An 18,571-nucleotide genomic window follows, 5' to 3' on the forward strand; every position below is an offset into this window, starting at 1 on the left:
AAAGGGTTAATCAAATAAGTAGTTGATGTCTCGCGTTCACACTGTGGTACTGGAGACGGTACAGGAGTCGTGCTTACTAAGCCACTGTCGGAAAATAAATTTGTGGCTTGGTGCTAAAAGGGCCAATGTTAAAATCCTGTACCTTTCAGGAGAGTAGTTTGAAATTATAAAGGAAAATTCAACCTTACTTTAATGGTAAATGAAAATTTTAAGTTAAAAAAGTTTTATTCTTAGAATTTTCAGAAAATTATTACCTTATTTCCCTTCTACAATTATGTTTTTCATATTTTAAAAAAATATTTTTTGTAGATAAATTTTTTTTGTGTTCAATAATGTGTTGTGGCGATGGCCCAAAAACTGTTACATATGTATAACTTTTTTTCCTATTTGTTTCAGACATTGACCTTTTTGCACTACCTAGCTCCCCAAGATTAAAAGTGCTATGGAGTTAAATTACAAAAGTATAAATTTTTTACATTGGCCCTTTCATCACCAAGCCAAGGAAATATAGCTAGTGCCTATAGTCAGTGTGTACAACTTTGCACCCATGTGCGTGACTGTGTACAATGTTACTTGTTCTATGCAGTGCTTTAAGAAAACTTTGGTTCATTTCCTCTAAATCATTAGCATATATAGACAAAACACTTCCATAAGCCTAATTACCCCAACCTATCCCTTAGCCTTCATTGAGGTTCCCCATTTGTTTTGCAAAAGACCTTTTATTGACCATCATTTGCTTATGAAGGGTTGTTGCATTTTCTTTCATGTCTTGGGCAAATACCAACTGTCTCAAGCAGACAAAATACAGTTATCTCCATCCCTGTCAAGTGAGCCCTCATCTTGACAACCCTTTGCAGTGGTACTGCCTGTGCCTGAGGATTGCTTGGTGGCACCTGATTGGTGTAGGTTTTTTTGGATTATTTCCCATGGATCTCAAGACTCACTATTAGTGTCACCTATTATACTATTTAGAATAGTAGTATAATTATTTTTTTGTCTTCTTATCTTGACCTGGTTGAATACATGTTTAATACTTGTTTTTACACTCCAAGAAATATTTTAACAAATAGTAGTATAAATAGAATAAATTATTTTTTAAAGTGTCATGCAGGGTGTATACCGCGTAGGATATTGGATTTTGCCCCGGTATTATATAATTTTAGATTTCTTGGTTCATCATTCCCTTGAAGAAGTGACCATTTCCAGGCACAAATACTGGAGCGTAATTAATGATTAAAAATATTAACGATTAAAATTAATCATTAAAAATGCAGTTAATTATTTCATTAAATTGCTACTTTTCATGGAATGGTTGACCATCCCCCAACCAGCAGTCTGTCATAAAACGTTGGGGCAAAATCCGATGTACATATGTACCACACAGCATACACCTGTATGTCACTTTTTAATCACCATGAGCTGCAAAAGCTTCAATTTGGAAATTATTTTAATTCAATTTTACCATTATTTTTCTGCAATTTAACTTTCTGCTAGAAATCAAGAAAATGAATTTCACTTTAAATCTTCTCTATTTGCCAATTTCTTATTTTGAGATTTAATAATTATACATTGAATGTTAGATTGCTTGGGTTTTCAAGGCTATTTTTGTATCATTTGGGGGGTTTTGGGGGAACACCCCCCCCCCCCAGAGCTCAGAGAAATTTTAAGTTAAATCTATTTTACTTAATTGGATTAATATTGCTTATAGAATAGTGTGAGGATTAAAAAAATATCCCTCAGAAGGCCGTAAAACTCAACATTTTGAACCATTTATCTAAACTTTTTTTCTTGCGGAGGGCCCCCGCACCTACCGCTTACCCTGGAGGGTATACCACACCCCCAGGTACCTCAGTATTAGTTGCGCCTGAAACCCCCCCTAGCCTCAATTTCTAGCTGCGCCCCTGCTTGTGAGGATGCCATGACACTCACACTTACTCCAACCGGCTGAATTTTGCGACCACTTGCAGGCTTATAATGCAGGGTCATCGGATACCAAAGAAAACTTAAAGATACATATATTCTGGCATTAAAAATAAGACTTGCATGTGCAAATTCCCATCATATATTCAGTTTGTAGTTCTCCCTTCTCTGGCATCGCACGATGTGTCCCTTTGGTGATTCTTTCATGATGCAACATCAGTTTTCTTTCTTTGTCTTCAGTAAATGCATACTCTAAGCTCTCTCGTTGAAGTTTATTCGGGATTGCCACCGGATAAGGTTCTCTATCTCTGCCGACGTTTCGATGGCCGAGTCGTCCATCGTCATCCTGGTGGCGATAGTCTCATGACACCAGGGGTCTACCAGATTCCATGCGAATGCGGCCAGGTGTATATCGGTGAGACAGGAAGGACTATCGCCACCAGGATGAAGGAACACCAGCGGCATTTCAGGCTCGGCCAACCCGAAAAATCCGCCGTGGCTGAGCACAGCATATCACGCGACCATGCCATTCGCTGGGAGAACACGAAGGTCCTGTGCCGTGTGGACAGATTCTGGGAAAGGCTGACCAAGGAAGCTATTTTAATTCGGACGACGACAAACACCATGAACCGTGATGCTGGTTACGCCCTAAGCAATTCCTGGAAACCGGTGCTTAAATACGTCAGCGAAGCCCGGGAAAAAAGGCGGGAAAAGGCGGACCAATCACGAGTCACCTGACCTGGAGCCCATACTATATAAGTGGGATCACTCAACGCAAAGACAAGCCCTGATGACGATGGACGACTCGGCCATCGAAACGTCGGCAGAGATGGAGAACCTCATCCGGTGGCAATCCCGAATAAACTTCAACAACATCATACGCCGGGAAAACCTCAGATCTTTCTTCTAAGCTCTCTCCTCCAAACAAAGGGTATAGGTACTCTAGGTTCATTAGCCATTTTAATGCCTGCCTCAAGTGAGGAAGTAGAGACGATTTAATACGTGCAAAAGATAAAAATGATTACTCCCATTTATAGAATAATTAAATCTGGTTTTAATTCATGACATTCTTTATACATATGAAACTTTTAGATAAAATATTTATATAACATATCGAGAAATACTCTCCAGTAATAAGTACTAATCACTACCTTTATTTATCTAGCACTTATTACCTTTTATCATGTATTTTATATTACAATTCTATATTACATTATTGCATTAGTGGGTTATAAAGTAGTAGATAATTCTGATTATCCTGTTGTAACCTCAACATTTTACGTTTATGTTTACAGCTAATTTTAAACTTGTTAACGTTTGTTACATATAATTGTAGAGGTAATGCATGGATGCAATTAATGACAGTAGCACATGAGTTATATCCTTCTGGCCTTCATATTTTAAATAACCTCATGTCCTACTTTTTATATGAGATGAGAAAATGGTAACACAACTTAAATAGCTGTTTATTTTCTCTGAAAACATCTATGCATGAACATGGCTGGCAATGGATATTCATAATATGTTTGATTAATGCCCCAACTGGTTATATTTATTAGAGAAATAATTGGTTGGTAAGCAATTTAGCAGTAAACACGAAATTTTGTTCACTTTACATTTGATCAGGTACATTGCCAATATAATTACATGATCATCATTTCAAGTAACAGGTACATGTTACATAATCAACCAGCATCATCAATAAGAATATTAAGAGCAAAATGTATAGATTGCTTAGTAATTTTTGTATAAATGTAACCATTAGCAAAATAATACTAAGGCTGCAAACAGAATTGTTGTGAATAGCAGAGAAAAACTTTGCTCGCAAACATTTTCTAGCAGCTGAAGTGATGAATTTCCTTGAAGAGAAACTTACTTTGCTCATTTTTCTCTCTTTTGATGGTGTTTTGTTTTTATTTGCCTACGGAAGTACACGAATGGAGTGAAAGTTGACTTATTTCCTATTAGTTGACAAACACAAGGCCCTGCTTGGTTACAGAGTGTCAACTCCACCCAATTGCATCAATACAAGTTTGGCATCTCCTAGTGTGGTAACTCACTTTATAACCTTTTCTCCCTACTGTACTCTTTATTTTCCCTGCGAAACCACAGCAAATATTTTTGTGTTTATAACAAACAGATTATAGATATTGTTAATCCTCAATACATATTACATTTCTGTCAACGGACTGAAATAATGAATATCAATTTTCACTGAGTGACATAAATTTATAGTGGTAACATTTAGCATGCTGGTGTCAACTCATTTGAAGGTGATATCCAATGTGGTCATAGTGATGCCATTGACTCTTGCTCAAGTATTTTTCAATAACAGTCTGAATGGTTATCAACTTATTATGAAGGCAGGTCATGGATATTTATTAACCTCTGAAATGGATAGTGGAATTTCTTGATCCATCAATATCAGGATAAAAACTGAAACTTTTTCGATGTGGCCATACAATCTTTCATTCCAAAGACTACTTATGAGCACTGTTAAAGATTAGAGCAAAGAAAATATTTATTCTTGGTGATATTGGCAGTTGAAGCCAACTTTTCTTACATGAAGTAATGGAAGATACAAATTGTAATGCTATTAATATATGAAACTGGCTGATGGTTGATCTCATGAGATATCAAGATGTTTCACGAAAGCCATATTCCAAGCATGGTAAATAGCTTCACTGACTTTGCTGCCTGAATTTCATTTTCAAAGTTCAGTATGTTATGTAATGGAAGCCCTCCTTATGGCCACATATCCATTCCTATCATCTTAGCAATAAATTCTGTGGGGGAATGAATGGAATACCTGAGTATTGTGCACTGTTTGATTCTGATGACCACTACTCTTAACAATATCAGCCTTGATTCCTTCGCAATGATTGTCTATTAATTGGCTTTCTCTTGAGAAACTTGGCCCTGGCCCATCTTTGCACATCATCCAGTTATAAAAATTGAAACAAACCTTCGCTGACTCAAGTGATAATTCAAAGTTTTCCTTATTTTCCTCTCTAGGCATCAACCTGAATTTATTCTGTGATCAGTTTACAAAATCCTGAATTAATTCTGCCTCCAACTTAGAGTCACAGAAAAAGGCTAACTAGGGGTGACTCTTTTATAGTCAGATTTAGTGAACACAGATGCTATTGTGACATAAGTTGATGAAATTTGGAAATATATTGATGTAAACTTACTCAAATATTTCTGAGAGGTATTTTCTCAAAAAAGTACTGCATTTATCAAATAAAATAATAAATTCTCCTGGTGATGGTGCTCTGTATAAATAAACCATAATTGTGTATAATAAAACAAAGTGTTGAGATTACACTCATTGCCCATCAATTCTAGTTGTGATGAAAGATATCTGATATTTTAGGGTGGAAAACAACAGTGTTTGCTTCAGTTTCAGAGCCAACTCTAGGGGTAAAAAATCCAATAACTGGATGCTATTCACCTTGACATGGACTCAAATTAGACCAGGATTTTCCCAAAGTAAGGTAATCAATTGAACACAGTTTAGCATTTGCAGCATTAGTTTGTTGTGCCTTGATAAAGACATAACCGAGTCAAAACCATAGTCAGAAATGAGGCATCAAAGCTGAAAGAACCTCATGAATATTCTTTTCCTAACAATTAAAAACCCTGACTGTGGCTTTTAAGATAACATAAAGCCCAGAAATGCAACCATTATTTTGTCTTGTGGTTTTTAAATAGCTTACTTAGATCAAAAAGTTTTGATTGCTGGTCATTTTGTTCACTTGCAATCAGCTGTGCACCAATTACAATAAAGTCAGCACATTTTCCATGACTAATACAGACCACAATAGACGTGCTACACAGTCAACATGTTTAGCTGCCAATACACCTGCTATCCCCATATATTAAGTGGAATCTAGCAGTTAACTAACTCATCCCTGTTGAAAATCTCATTCCCTAAAAAATTCTCTCTTAGTATCCATTAAAAAACATGTCAAATCATATGCCAGTGATATATAATTTAAATTATGTTATGTTCACAAGTCTGCTTTCAGCTATCATTTGATCCATAGTATAAGGTACACATTCACCCAATGGCTACTTAAGCATTTGGTCCTTTGAGCCTGAATTATAAGTTTCTCATAATCATTCAGGATGTTTAGTGACTTCATGGATGAGGATAACAAGCACTTGTTTCTAGCTGTCTGGTATGTATAAAAAAACTCAGTTATCTTTTGATTATTTTTGGAAAGATATGAGCAATATCTTAGAACCCTCTTAGTTTTATCATTCATTTGCTTTCCTTGTATCCATTAAAAAGTATTTTTTTAAATGCTAGGTGATTTTCCAGCACAGATGGGCAGTGGCGGATCAAAGGGGGGTTGGGGCACAAGGGCGTGTGCCCTCCCCCAGACCTTTAAAAAATATTCAAGGTTTTTAATACTGTCCCATTACCATTGAGTTTGTTTTGTATTACAAGGTATCTTTGTGCCTCCCCCAGAACATAATCCTGAATACGGCCTTGCCTGTGCCCCCCAGAAAGAAATCCTGGATCCACCCCTGCAGATGGGTATGTAGCCAGAAATTTTCCACGTGGATGTTTGGGAGTTATGTGGGTTGCTTATATTTTGTTGTCAATTTTCATGCATCAATAAACCATTAAAAAAGTCAGCTATTTATTGCATTTGCTCATTGCTGGAAGTTAAATTCACCATCTGTAATTAACGGAAATGATTAAACGATATCAGAATATGGAGCCACAGAAGAGTTGCCGTGCCACCACTAACTCAGGGGCAGTCCTTAGCAGCTGTATCGATGGGCAAACCCAGAATCAAAACTAGGGGACAAAACTAGCTGTGATCGTTCAAGTTGTAACTTTTTTGCTCAGAAAAGGTTAATGAAACCAAAATTTTAAGGAAATTATGACAGCAATTTATTAGTTTTTATAATTATTTGCTTGAGAAAATAATGATTTTTATTTTAGTTACATGTCTTATACTAATATCATTTTTCTAGGAAAATTTGTTCATAAATTTTGTTTTGAACTAAATTTATTTTTGCTTCTAGGGGGGGGGGGGCAGTTTTCCCCCGTGCCCCCTACTGGGTATGCCCATGGGTGGGTGGTAAGCAAAAAACCAAACCTGGTGGGAAAAAATCTGGGGGGGGGGGCTGAAGCACTAAAGTGAGGAAAGAGCATTTCTCCTTTCCGTTTTTTTTCTGCATATGCTGTCATTGTTTTACTGGAAAGATGTTTGCTGTGTATTGTTTGACATCAGTTTCACTGGAAATTTCAGTGGGCTCTAGTATCCCTGCCAATCCTTGGTTGCTGCAATTGAAAGTCATTCTAAGTGAGGATGAAGTATTCAAACCCCCTTCCAAAATTTTTGGGGGTACAATACAAAGTGAACTTTCTTACCAAGGCCTTAGCAAAAAATTTAGGTGGGGTTTATCTGGGAAGAGGTTTCATTTGGAGGTGATACAATGAAAACTATATCCTCCTAAATTTTTTAAGGGGACTAGAACCCCTTGTAACTCACCCCCTGCACCCTGGTCACTATAGGCCCTTGTTCCAGGCAAAAATCATTTATTGAACCTTAGAAAATCATTGTGTAGATATTGTGTGCCTCAAACTTTTATGTTAGATTCTGAAATCAGTGATTAAGTTCTGCCCTTCCAAATGAGCGCCCACAAATTTGTCAAAACAAGTCACTTAGCTAAATCTCCCAAAATGAATCACCCCGATTGAAACCACCAAGGGAAACAACTCAAAACTCTTTCAGTACAAGACCTTGCTCCAGTCCATTGTCTAGGGACAGATTTGGAACCTTTTCTTCAATGCTATTCATGTAGCACAAATACTTAATTTGAAGTTTTTTGTTGAAAATGGAATTCTTTTTATCAATATGTAAGCAGTGTAACTCCCTTACATCCATCCTTTCCTGCCACTCCTAGCTATATGCCGTAAACTCATTCAATCCTGGCCATCACTTATTAATTTCTCCCAGAAATCAAGTCCATTTATGTACTTTTTTGACTTGAAAACTAAATTGGTCTAAAATTGTTTAAAAATTGGATTAAAAAATGGACACATTGGAAGGATGGACACATTGTTTCCTGTTACATACGTATTATGTTTTGAGCAGTTATTTATTTTTTCTAATGGATGTTACTTAACCCTTTTGCTGCTGTGAACGTACCTTTACATCCTCCCTACCATGCGCTCAGCGCTTTCGCCATATGTGGAGGGTAGGTTTCCGTAGGGTGGGCCGCAGCAAAAGGGTCAATGAGATTATCTGAGTTCATCTTCAGTTAGTAAAAAACCCATAGTTCTTATCACCGATAGTAATGAGATTTAACTATAATGTACTGCTGATTATTTAAGCAATATTCTATCGTTCCATCTCAGTTCTAAACATTAATTTTTATCATAAATCCTGGGTTTTTTCATGGAACTCAACAGCTTTTGAGTAAAAATAAAATGGTTATCATAATGTATTTTCAAATTACTAAAACTTTAGCGGTCCATGTTCATCAATATTAATGGCTTTGGGGATTACCCGTATCAAGATTTTAAAATGGCCAACGTTTTGTGGCAACACAGTCATTAGCCCTGATGAGGTCTATGGCGTAGGAAAGGAAACATAGGCCATTTTTAAATCTTGACATGGTTTACCCCGAAAGCCATTAACATAGGTATAATGCATCCAATTTAAGATGCTTCAATTTTAACCATAAATCAGCTTCTCTTTGCGATTCCAAGGAACGACATGACGATCGTTTCGGTGCATGTCTATCTGGAGCTCAGAATTGTTTACTTGTGTACTCTGCTGCTGTGGTTAGAAAATGAGCTTTCAAAAATTCTGGAAACTCAAAAAATGTTCATTTTATTTTATGCAAGGCATTGAAAACTTAAAAGGCCAAAATGAAATAAGCTTTGAGTAAGCAATAGTATGTTATTTGCCCTTATACCTATTATTGCTGTGCCTTTCTGCCATCCCAAATAATAACGGTTCTTTTTTAAAAGGGGCCATTGGAATCCTGGTAATGAACCTTCCTTTCACTGTCTTTGGACTAAAATTTTATTCCTATAGGAAAAATTGTTTGGCGTTGATGATAAATTGAACTGAAGCTTCTTCTCTTCTATACGAGTAATTCATTTTTGATGCTAATTTAATTCAAAGATATTTAAATCTGTGAAACAATTACAGTGGCTGTACATTGTTAAATCATAATGTATAGCCTATTGCAATGTTAACTACATGGTATTATACCAGACATACAATGCAAGCAAAACCTTCTTATTATCACACTATTGAAATCCACAAATATTGTGGTAGCAGAGCCAATTCCTAGCTTCTAGACTCATCAAAACAAGCATTATGCATGTGGTGTGTGTAACTCCATTGCATAACATTAAAACCCCCACAGTAAACCATTCGTGAGTGGTTTGTGACGTTTCTGCTTTTCTCTGACAACCCCTATGACTTACAGACCCATCTCTAGTGGAACTGAATGGTTAGGGGAGCTTAAGTTTCTTAAAATGGATTGGCCCCTCAATGATGGGACCTACAAAGATATTTTAGGTACCTAACAATAACAAACTGACAATGAGTTATAATGTATTTTCAATTGAGGGGGTATGAATACATATTTTCGCACACAATATTGTTGTTGATTGGTATTTTCCCCATAAAAGATGTAAGAGGATACAAGCCATAATTTTAGCTCCCCTAATCAATAAAGCAGTTCTTTTAAATCGTTTAACATCTCAAGACAGCTCATCTTGCATCATTTCAAGTCCTATGATGTGAGACAGATGAGTTGTCTTGGTGTTCGTTCAAGTAATCCCCTTTGTGTCACAGCCCCGTAGCACCTATTTAGAAATGAATAAAATTTCTACATAACATTTCCTATGCATATAAATTGCACATGTGAGTTTTTTGTAACATGGTATAATGGCAGTTTTAGGCAATTATTGGCCTTAAAGTGTTAGGAGTTGTATCATGGCACAATTCACACACACAGACATTCGGTAACTCTTATTCCCTGCTTAACACAGCTGCACAAATATTTTGTATAAGGCTTATCATTGGGTGAAATAAATACATCCCAAATATGAAATTTTACTCAAAGTATTAACTAATTCCTGATATTCTAAACTGCATGGCTAAGATATGTTAATTTCGTACAGTGACAGAAAGTAGGGATTGACCCATAGGAATATTCTCCACCTAACAAAGTTATGGCTATTGCAACAAGATGTTGTAGTTCAGCAATGATGTGGAATTCTTCAATATCAGAAAAAAACTTCAGAGAACGTGAAAGAGCCATTGAAAAAAATGAAGCTTGTTAGGTTAATAAATTCAGAAGACTAAGAGAAATAAGCTTTCACAATGAAGAAAGTTTTAGGAATGTTTGGACTAAATAATTTAAAAAATGATAAAGCTTCTTATTGTATAAATATTCAGGATGCATTTTTCTACTTATTTGTAATAAAAAAAGGTTACTTGAAAGCATAGTAGCATATTAATTTAAAAAGTGGATATGAACAATAGCCAAACATATGTAATGCTGATGATCTTTCCATTCAAAACATTTTCTCTCAATTAAAAATTATTAGGTATGAACCTTCTTCACAAAGTTATGAAATGATTCTAGCTTTGTTGAAATTGTGAAGAGTATTCGGAAAGGACCCAGTTGAATTGGATGTGCTTGAGGCAATACATATTTCTTGATTTTATCCAACCAGGAGCCACAATACACACTTTATTTACCCAGAAGCATTTCTGCTGCCTATTCAATATTCAAAAAGTTATAGTAAAAATGAAGAGCCCTTAGACGTTTGATGTAATCTTTGATTTCAGTTAATTTGGGTGCATGAAGCGCTTATTTGACTGTTATGATACACAGACAGCAATGATACTGTACCTAATGGATGAGAACTCAGGCAGGACCTTAGACATAGTCAATTTTTTGTGACGTGTTAAAATTTGGTTGGGTTTTGCTGAGTATATCAATTTAAGACTGATAAAAAAATTTAAAAATAATCATCAAACGACGACCCTTAGGAAATTCATTGAAAATTTGGTACTTGCTGGCATTATTTCCTGATTTGGTGGATGTGTATTGTCAAAGCAATAGGCCTTTCATATTGAAAATATTTTCCTGATTGAGATAAGCTGAATGACATCAATTTGAGAATAAAGGAGACACCTTTTCTCAACTAGCAGCAATGTTGCTGTGTTAGAACAACAGAAGAAACACTGTGCTAAACTGGGGAACAAGTTGCCTCAAATATGCACATGAGAATATAGTGTGTACTCCCATACGTATCATGAGCTTGCTAGCATGCTTGCTTAATTGCACCCGTTACTCCCAGAGAGGTGCGGATGAGCACATGAGACTTTACGGTATGACCTCCCTCTCCTACTACGTGCGGGCACTCACACTTGCTCAATCGTACCTATAACTCCCAGAGCAGGTACATACTCCTGTCGGAGAGCAACAACAATAAACCTCCCATCGACTCTATTCACCCTTTCACAGCTGAGTGTAGAGGTGGGTTTGGTATAGATGAGTCCCTCCAGGAGGCAGCACTGGGCCAGGGGCGGTGGAACTGGAGGCTGGGGGTGGAGCTGATGCCACAGAAGGCTGGGGCACAGCCGTACCGCTGTGCAGCGGAGGCTGCTGCGTAGGTGGACCCCCTTGGGGCATCATGGTCGGTGGGACGATGGACGGAGGCGCCGTCGGTTGGCTGGGCACCATGATGGACGCCGTGGACACCAGCTCCCTGAGCGCCTCCCTCAGCTCGGCCTGGAGGCTCGCGATGAGCTCGCTCTTGATCTGCTCGAGGTCCCACTGGGAAGGGGCATGGGAGGAGGTCTGCTGCTGCACGTCTGGCTGCCGTGGGTGCTGGTGCCCCACGGCGGTGGTCGAAGGGGTCGGGTAGGAGGACTGGCGAGGCAGGAACACATGGCTCCCTCCCAGCGACGCTGTGGTGGCTGTGGAAGGCGACGCAGAGAGGTTTCCTACAAAGGTTTTGAAAATCATTCAGGTGCACTATCATTTCACAAGCTTTGTCTTTTATTGAAAAGTTGTACGAGATCAAATTAGTTTGCCATGATGAGCGCTAAATGCAGTTAATTGACTTTGATGCTGTGAAATGTTGATTGCTAAAACAAGAGTCAAACATTTATCATGTTTATGCATTATTGTTTCAAGAAATTAGTTAAAATATGTATGCATTATAAATTTCAGCCTTTCTAACATATAGTAGTTTCTAGTTGCATATCATTATGATTTGCTATTAGCTACTTATTATGTCCATGCAATTTATTGTCATGCATATTATCATGCTAAGTTTCTTACTGGTAATAAGGCTTAATCATAACTTTCATTAATTTTACAATATAAATGTACTGTTGTCTTTTACTATTTCAAAATTACTACCAAACTCTAGAACTACTGACAAAAGAGTCATTAATATTTTTACCGGTGAATTGATGAAAATTGACCACAACAATCAATGCATTGATGAAGAATTGAATTTCACACATTATGAAATCCTGGTGTCGCATGTTTGCTTTTGCTTAAACTTTGCATAATATCCACATACATCTCCCACATAAATCAGACTCTTACCTATTTAGTATGTATTGAATTTATGATGTTCCTTTTATTTCCCAACCTGCATTAATAATCTTTCATACACGTTTACGATGAGTTTCGGTGGAACAATAATTAGCTCTAAATCTCCACTTAGCCAATTTCTCTAGAAGACAAGGCAGGGAAGACAAAACTTATCCACCATTTATAATTTTGTAAAATAATTCAGCTTCATTGGAAAAAATATCTAGCCTCATTGGAGCTTTTTGAAAAAAATGCTCCACGACCATATTTCAAGCTGTGATTACAATGCCCTTTTATTATGATATGTGTATCATGTATAAGATATCTTCATTTAATTTCAATGATACATTGATATTAAATCATAGTACAAATCATGCCAAAACATAAACTCAATGATCTTCAGTGGGCTGAGAAAATGGAAATCTCTATCCTCCCTCCTTCATCTCTTGCCATTCATTTTATCGACTATGAGTGAACTCAGTTGAGTTAGTATTACTAGCAGTAAGTCCTTTGGGTTTTGATTGGGCCTACAACTGTGTAATAGAATATCTTGGGTGGAAGCACTCCCAAAAAATATCCTTACTATTCAAGGTGGGCCAGAGAAGGGAGCTGGTACCCTAACCTGAACGTGTGAAATTCAGAGGTTTATGGTTTATTCTAGAATGAGCTGTTCCCTCACCAATCCAAAATCAAGTTTCAGAGACAACCAGTGAGCGAGCAGTGGTCAATCCATTGGGGGGGAGGGGTTATAGCCCTTCGAAACATATACTACATAGATAAAATCGAAATTTTTGAAGGTTACCACTTTGTAAAAAAGTGTTTAGTTATACTTTCCAGTAAATTTACCAACTATAATGAATTAAAATACAAATTTGTTTTAATTTTAGGGACTATTTACATGCTATGGTACTAATAAAACAATCTACCACACATGCATAGTAATGTCTTTTTTTTATCAAAGAATTAGCCTAACACAGCCGTTTTTGAGTCTTGAAAATCCCAAATTTCCAAAATCCCCGAATCCCCGTTGGTTCGGTTAGGGGGATTCCCCATCCCTCCCAATTCGCCCCTAACCTCTTGGTCCAAACCTACGTGTGTGAGTGAGTAAGTGAGAGTGAGAAATCCAGAACACCGGTCACATCATCTCACCATGAGAATAGGAAAACCTGCTGGCCGTGGCTGTGCTGCTCCCGTAGTGGCTCCCAAAGTTGGGGCCGTCGGCAGCCCTCACTTGGCTGGCCCTGGTGCTCTCTGAGCCAAGAATCCCAAGGTCCACCGATCTCTGCTGGGGGATGGCGTTGAGGAATGGTGGGGCGTTGAGGTGCGTGGCCTGCTGGAGGTGGGCAGGAGGGGCGAGGGAAGATGCCGTGCTGGTCGGCACGGACTGCGAGTGTTTGTGGGATAGGGGGTGGGGAGCTGGGTACGGCTGCTGGAGGTGGTGCGGTTGGTGGCCTTGGGTCGAGGACGACGAGGAGTGTGGGTGCTGCCAAGGGTGGGGTGAGGAGGACTGGGACGACTGGATGATGGTGGGCTGGTGGGACGATTGCTGCTGTTGTTGTTGTTGTTGTTGTTGCGACTGCGATGGGTGCTGGTGCTGGGGCTGGGCAGAGGCAGGCGGCTGCACAATGTGCAGCGATGTGGAGCTCGAAGGGATGATGCCTCTCAAAGCCTGGAGCATGTCTCTCTTGATGGACTCCACTTGACTGGCGGCCCTCGCAGTCTCTCTTTTTCGATCTTCCCGTAGCTCATACCTTGGTGATAAAATATAGAAATGGATGATATCATGGTAAAGGTTGGAAAAGGGCAGGAATTATAACTCCTTAATCTATATTTATACACAAAAGAGGATGTCTGTTTGTCTGTTTGCTATATGTTTCCATACGGCTGCAAGGATTATGACTAAAGTTGGTACATAGGTACATCTCATGCTCCCCAAACCCTAAATTGCTACTTTCATTTGCATCCAATGCGTCCTTTGCGTCGTTTTCTCATCACTGTTTGTTACTTGAGGTCATACAACTTCTGCGGTAGTACATCTTGAAGGGTAGGCACACCTCTTGACACACTCAAAAAGAAAATATATCTTAAAAGGATCCAAGGAGGAAGCATGTGAAAAACCAAGTCTCTCCTTTGGTTTTTCACATTGCTTCCACCTCTAAGTGAATGTCCCATGAAGGGCAAGATGGGATGGGACAATCATTATAAAGACTGATTTGAGAATCAAGGGATAATATCCTTGATAGGGAATGAATTTTATAGTAATAACCATGTCATTATGTTTGGGAAGGGGGGTTAACTCTGACTTAAAATCACAGTTTATTGAAAAAATTCTGTGTTTGGCCTTTCCCCATGTGCCCATTAGGAGTTGTTCACAATTTTACAAGTTTCCTCACCATTTATGTGTATCCATTCATTTTGGTCAATTGAATTTTTTTCACTTGGGTATAAAGTCCTGGAATAAATAGATTTGGAGATTGATGGGCTAGAATACCCTATTTGATTGCTTCAGCTATGCTAGAGTGATTTGGTATTTTTACATAATCCTGGTGAATGTATGGTAACCGAATGGTTAGAGCAAAGGACTATCTTATATTCCTGGGTTCCCCATGGTCATCCCAGAATACAAATCCTTGAAGTCCAATAGAGCCCAGGGGAAGGCAGAGGCGCCTTTACCCAGAATTAGGGATGGTCGGATTGGATCCAAATATCCGCGGATATTGCCCTTCATCGGATACATCGCATCCAAAGTCGCGGAAGACATCGAATCTGGATCCGAAATTTTAAATAATAGCTTCAGTGAATGCAATGGAAAGAGTTGCAAATCTATCTTCGATTGCGCCGTCGCATGCGATTCTTGTCCTGCTCATGAACCGTTTTGTTTGAAAGCTCTCGCAGAGGTTACGTAGGCGAACTAGAGCCGTGGAAAATAAAAAAGGCAAAATACAACTGGCACATAGTGTGACTCTTCCCAAGAGATTGAACAATCGTCGGGGGAATCTCAGGGTCAGGAATTTGAAAATGTATTTGGATCCGAAAATATCCAATCTGAAAGATCCGGCTCCGAAAATCAAGGACCCGATCCGAATCCGGATCCGAAAAAAATCCTGGATCCGTCCATCCCTACCCAGAATATATAAGATTCAGACATCTGTGCCATAATATGCGGTGAGTTAAGGGCATCTACCTGTCCCTGCCCATATCTGGAAATTGCAATGCAGGCCCACTTTAACAATATATTAATGAACTCAAATCATCAGTAAAATTTGCTCTCTGCATAAGAGGTTGTCAGCAATCAGTGAAGACTGAGAATATGTGATAACTCAGAATTTGCAACTCCCATTGGACCTAAACAGCATTCATGCAAGGATCTAAATGGGGGAGCTGGAACTAAATCTCAACAAATTGATTTTTCTCATGTTGAATATAAGATGAAATTTGAAATTTTTTAAAATTGAGTATAACGATGGAAAGAATCTTTGTAGCTGAGAAAGTGAGGTATGACTCATAGCATTCAGCCAGGCAAAAATAAATTTGGAGATAATCAAAAAGTATAGCCACCTACTTGTGGGTTTCCAATTATTCCACACATGTATGTGCTATCCCTGTGTTTCTCATTCAAAAAGACAGCTTAGGGAATGGCCAGCTGACAAATTTTGGCTAATTACAGGGGAGATTCTGTCATGCTCAATCTGTCTAGGCTAGTATTTTCAAGTCTGGCACGAAGACATCATTTTTTTTATTTCACTCACCTTAGGCTAGAAATATCCTGCCGTATTTCTAGCAAATCATCCTCACTCACACCATCCTGTCGCATTTGCTTCTTGGCCTTGTGGATGTATCTCCTCACAAGTCGACACATAACCTCTTCATAAGACGCTGGTGTCTGCTGTACAGGTGCCTGCCAGTGTAACCCATTTTCATCCTTCTCCTCCAAGCTTTGCCTTTTTCCATCTCCGACTTCATTCTGGACAGCAGAGAAAAAATATTTACCACATTACTAACCCTCCGTCGGTCGTGTCACATTTTGGAAAGCTATTTGTCACACAGCGTCTCCCAGATACCATTTTGGAATGGTTAAACAAAATACATGAAAGTAGAAATACAAAGCTGTTTTAAATCATTCATTGAATACTTAATTTTATGAATGAACAACAAATTTATGCATAATAATCATGGAGATATTTGTATTAATAAAAGACTGAATACTACCTACTTATTTTGATATTTCTTACAGTTTTTCTTTCATGCAAGTCATATACATGTTTAATTTGGACGGTAAATGCAAACATTTTTTCACACTTTCACAGTACAGATTTTGCTAATGACGTAACAAATAATTTTGACTACAGAGGGAATTATTGATCTTGGAGACATTTTATATTGATATTGCATTCAGTTGAACTTAAACCAATACATCTCCCCTCAGTTGGGAAAGTTATTATTCAATGTAACCATAAAATTGTTATGTGTATGTTTACCATTCATGTTATGCATCTAGATCAATGTAATAAGTAACCATAAACATCTGTAGCAGAGGGGAAATTGGTGTACTGTATGCCAAAATTCACTAAAATCATGTGAGAACAATAGTAAGTTCTCGACGCAAATTCAAAATTTAATGCTTTCAACATTTGTTACTTTAAATTATAAATGTACTTAAAAACTTTGCAATGAATATCACCCAGCTATTAGCATCTAACATATAATGACTCAAGTTGTCGCATGATGTCAACCAGACTCCAAAAAAAAACGAAGAATCAAAATTTATTCCACATGCATGGTGAACCTTACAATCATATTGGTGACTATTTAAGAATCATAAAATAATAAGATGCAAGGAATATTAGTTTCCTAACTATGAAAATATGTTGTGGGCAAAGAAAAGAAAATGGCCTGGCATCTGGTAAATGCCACGCAACCAAATAATAAATTCTTCTTCTTGAATTTCCACCTAGAATTTACAATATGTAGGTAAATGCGTGCATATGAAAATAATCCTGGCAATAAAGGAGGCATTGAAAGGAAAAATTGCAGAGTAAAAATCAAAATTGGAGTCAAGAGTTGTACAATAATAGCTTGCATTCATATTGCATGGGGGCCTGGCATTACCATATTTGGTATGCCGTAATTGCTTGCTTAAGAGCCAGTAGTAGTTGCTGTGTGATGCACAATGCACAGTGGCATTATGGTGGATCTAGAAATAGATTTCCATTGAAGCATTAAACCACCGTGAGACATCAGACTACATCGTCAGGTACTATAAAATGCAGTTATATCACACACAAGTTGCCCACGAGGTAACTGCTTCAGGATGCAGTTCCATGATTTAGGATACAGAATGTTTGGAAACTAGTTACACAGAACTCCTGTAAAGGCAACTGGTGAGAAATCACGCCACCGACCCTGACGTCCTAATACCCATTGAATTCAATGGGGAATGCCAATTCTCTTTGGAATCATTCACTGGAGATTTTTTTATGGTACAGATGTGCCAGGATGCCATGTTCGTACCTTCCCTTTCTAATTTTCAATTTCCTTTTTATTTTAATGAGGGACAAAAAGTATTCCCTTTAGAATGAGTTTGTAAATTTCTGTTACTCTGATATATGTACTCACATTTTCCTGGTTTTCTCTAAAAGTTTTCTCTAAATGCTCCTCAGCATCCTGAAATGTAGATAGGAAAAAATTAGGATCGAAGTGTTTGTAGGTAAAATTCTAATTTTAAGGTTCTTTAGGTTAATTTTTGTCTGAACAATTCTTGGTAACATAACACAACTCACATGAGTATATTACAGAATTTGCAAACTCTTGTGAGTATTATCACCAAGTTTCTAAATACATATCAACTCTACACACTGCAACATTTTCAGGTAATTGAATATCAAAATATTAAATTGATTGAATGCTGAAATCTACACCGGTTGCATGTATCTTTTTTATGGATTTAATCATATTCTACATTGCCCCTAGAGACCATTTTTAAAAACATGTGTAGTAGGCAACCCACCATAAATGCATGACTTTTGCTTCATTTGCATGGTAAATT

General features: G+C 37.8%; 1 protein-coding gene across 1 annotated transcript in view; it reads right to left on the reverse strand.

The window, feature by feature from the left end:
- Positions 1-8,062: 8,062 nt before the first annotated feature.
- LOC124159704 (transient-receptor-potential-like protein) overlaps positions 8,063-18,571 on the reverse strand; it is an 89,954-nt gene continuing 79,445 nt past the window's right edge. Inside the window, exons 15-18 of the mRNA XM_046535614.1 lie at positions 18,142-18,189; positions 16,275-16,489; positions 13,675-14,276; positions 8,063-11,924 (exon numbers count right to left, since the gene is read on the reverse strand). Of these exons, the coding sequence (XP_046391570.1) occupies positions 11,437-11,924; positions 13,675-14,276; positions 16,275-16,489; positions 18,142-18,189 (1,353 nt within the window). The 3' untranslated portion in view covers positions 8,063-11,436. The remainder of the gene's footprint in view (positions 11,925-13,674; positions 14,277-16,274; positions 16,490-18,141; positions 18,190-18,571) is intronic.

The sequence above is a fragment of the Ischnura elegans genome, chromosome 5 (assembly GCF_921293095.1).
Source record: "Ischnura elegans chromosome 5, ioIscEleg1.1, whole genome shotgun sequence".
Taxonomy (NCBI): Eukaryota; Metazoa; Arthropoda; class Insecta; order Odonata; family Coenagrionidae; genus Ischnura; species Ischnura elegans.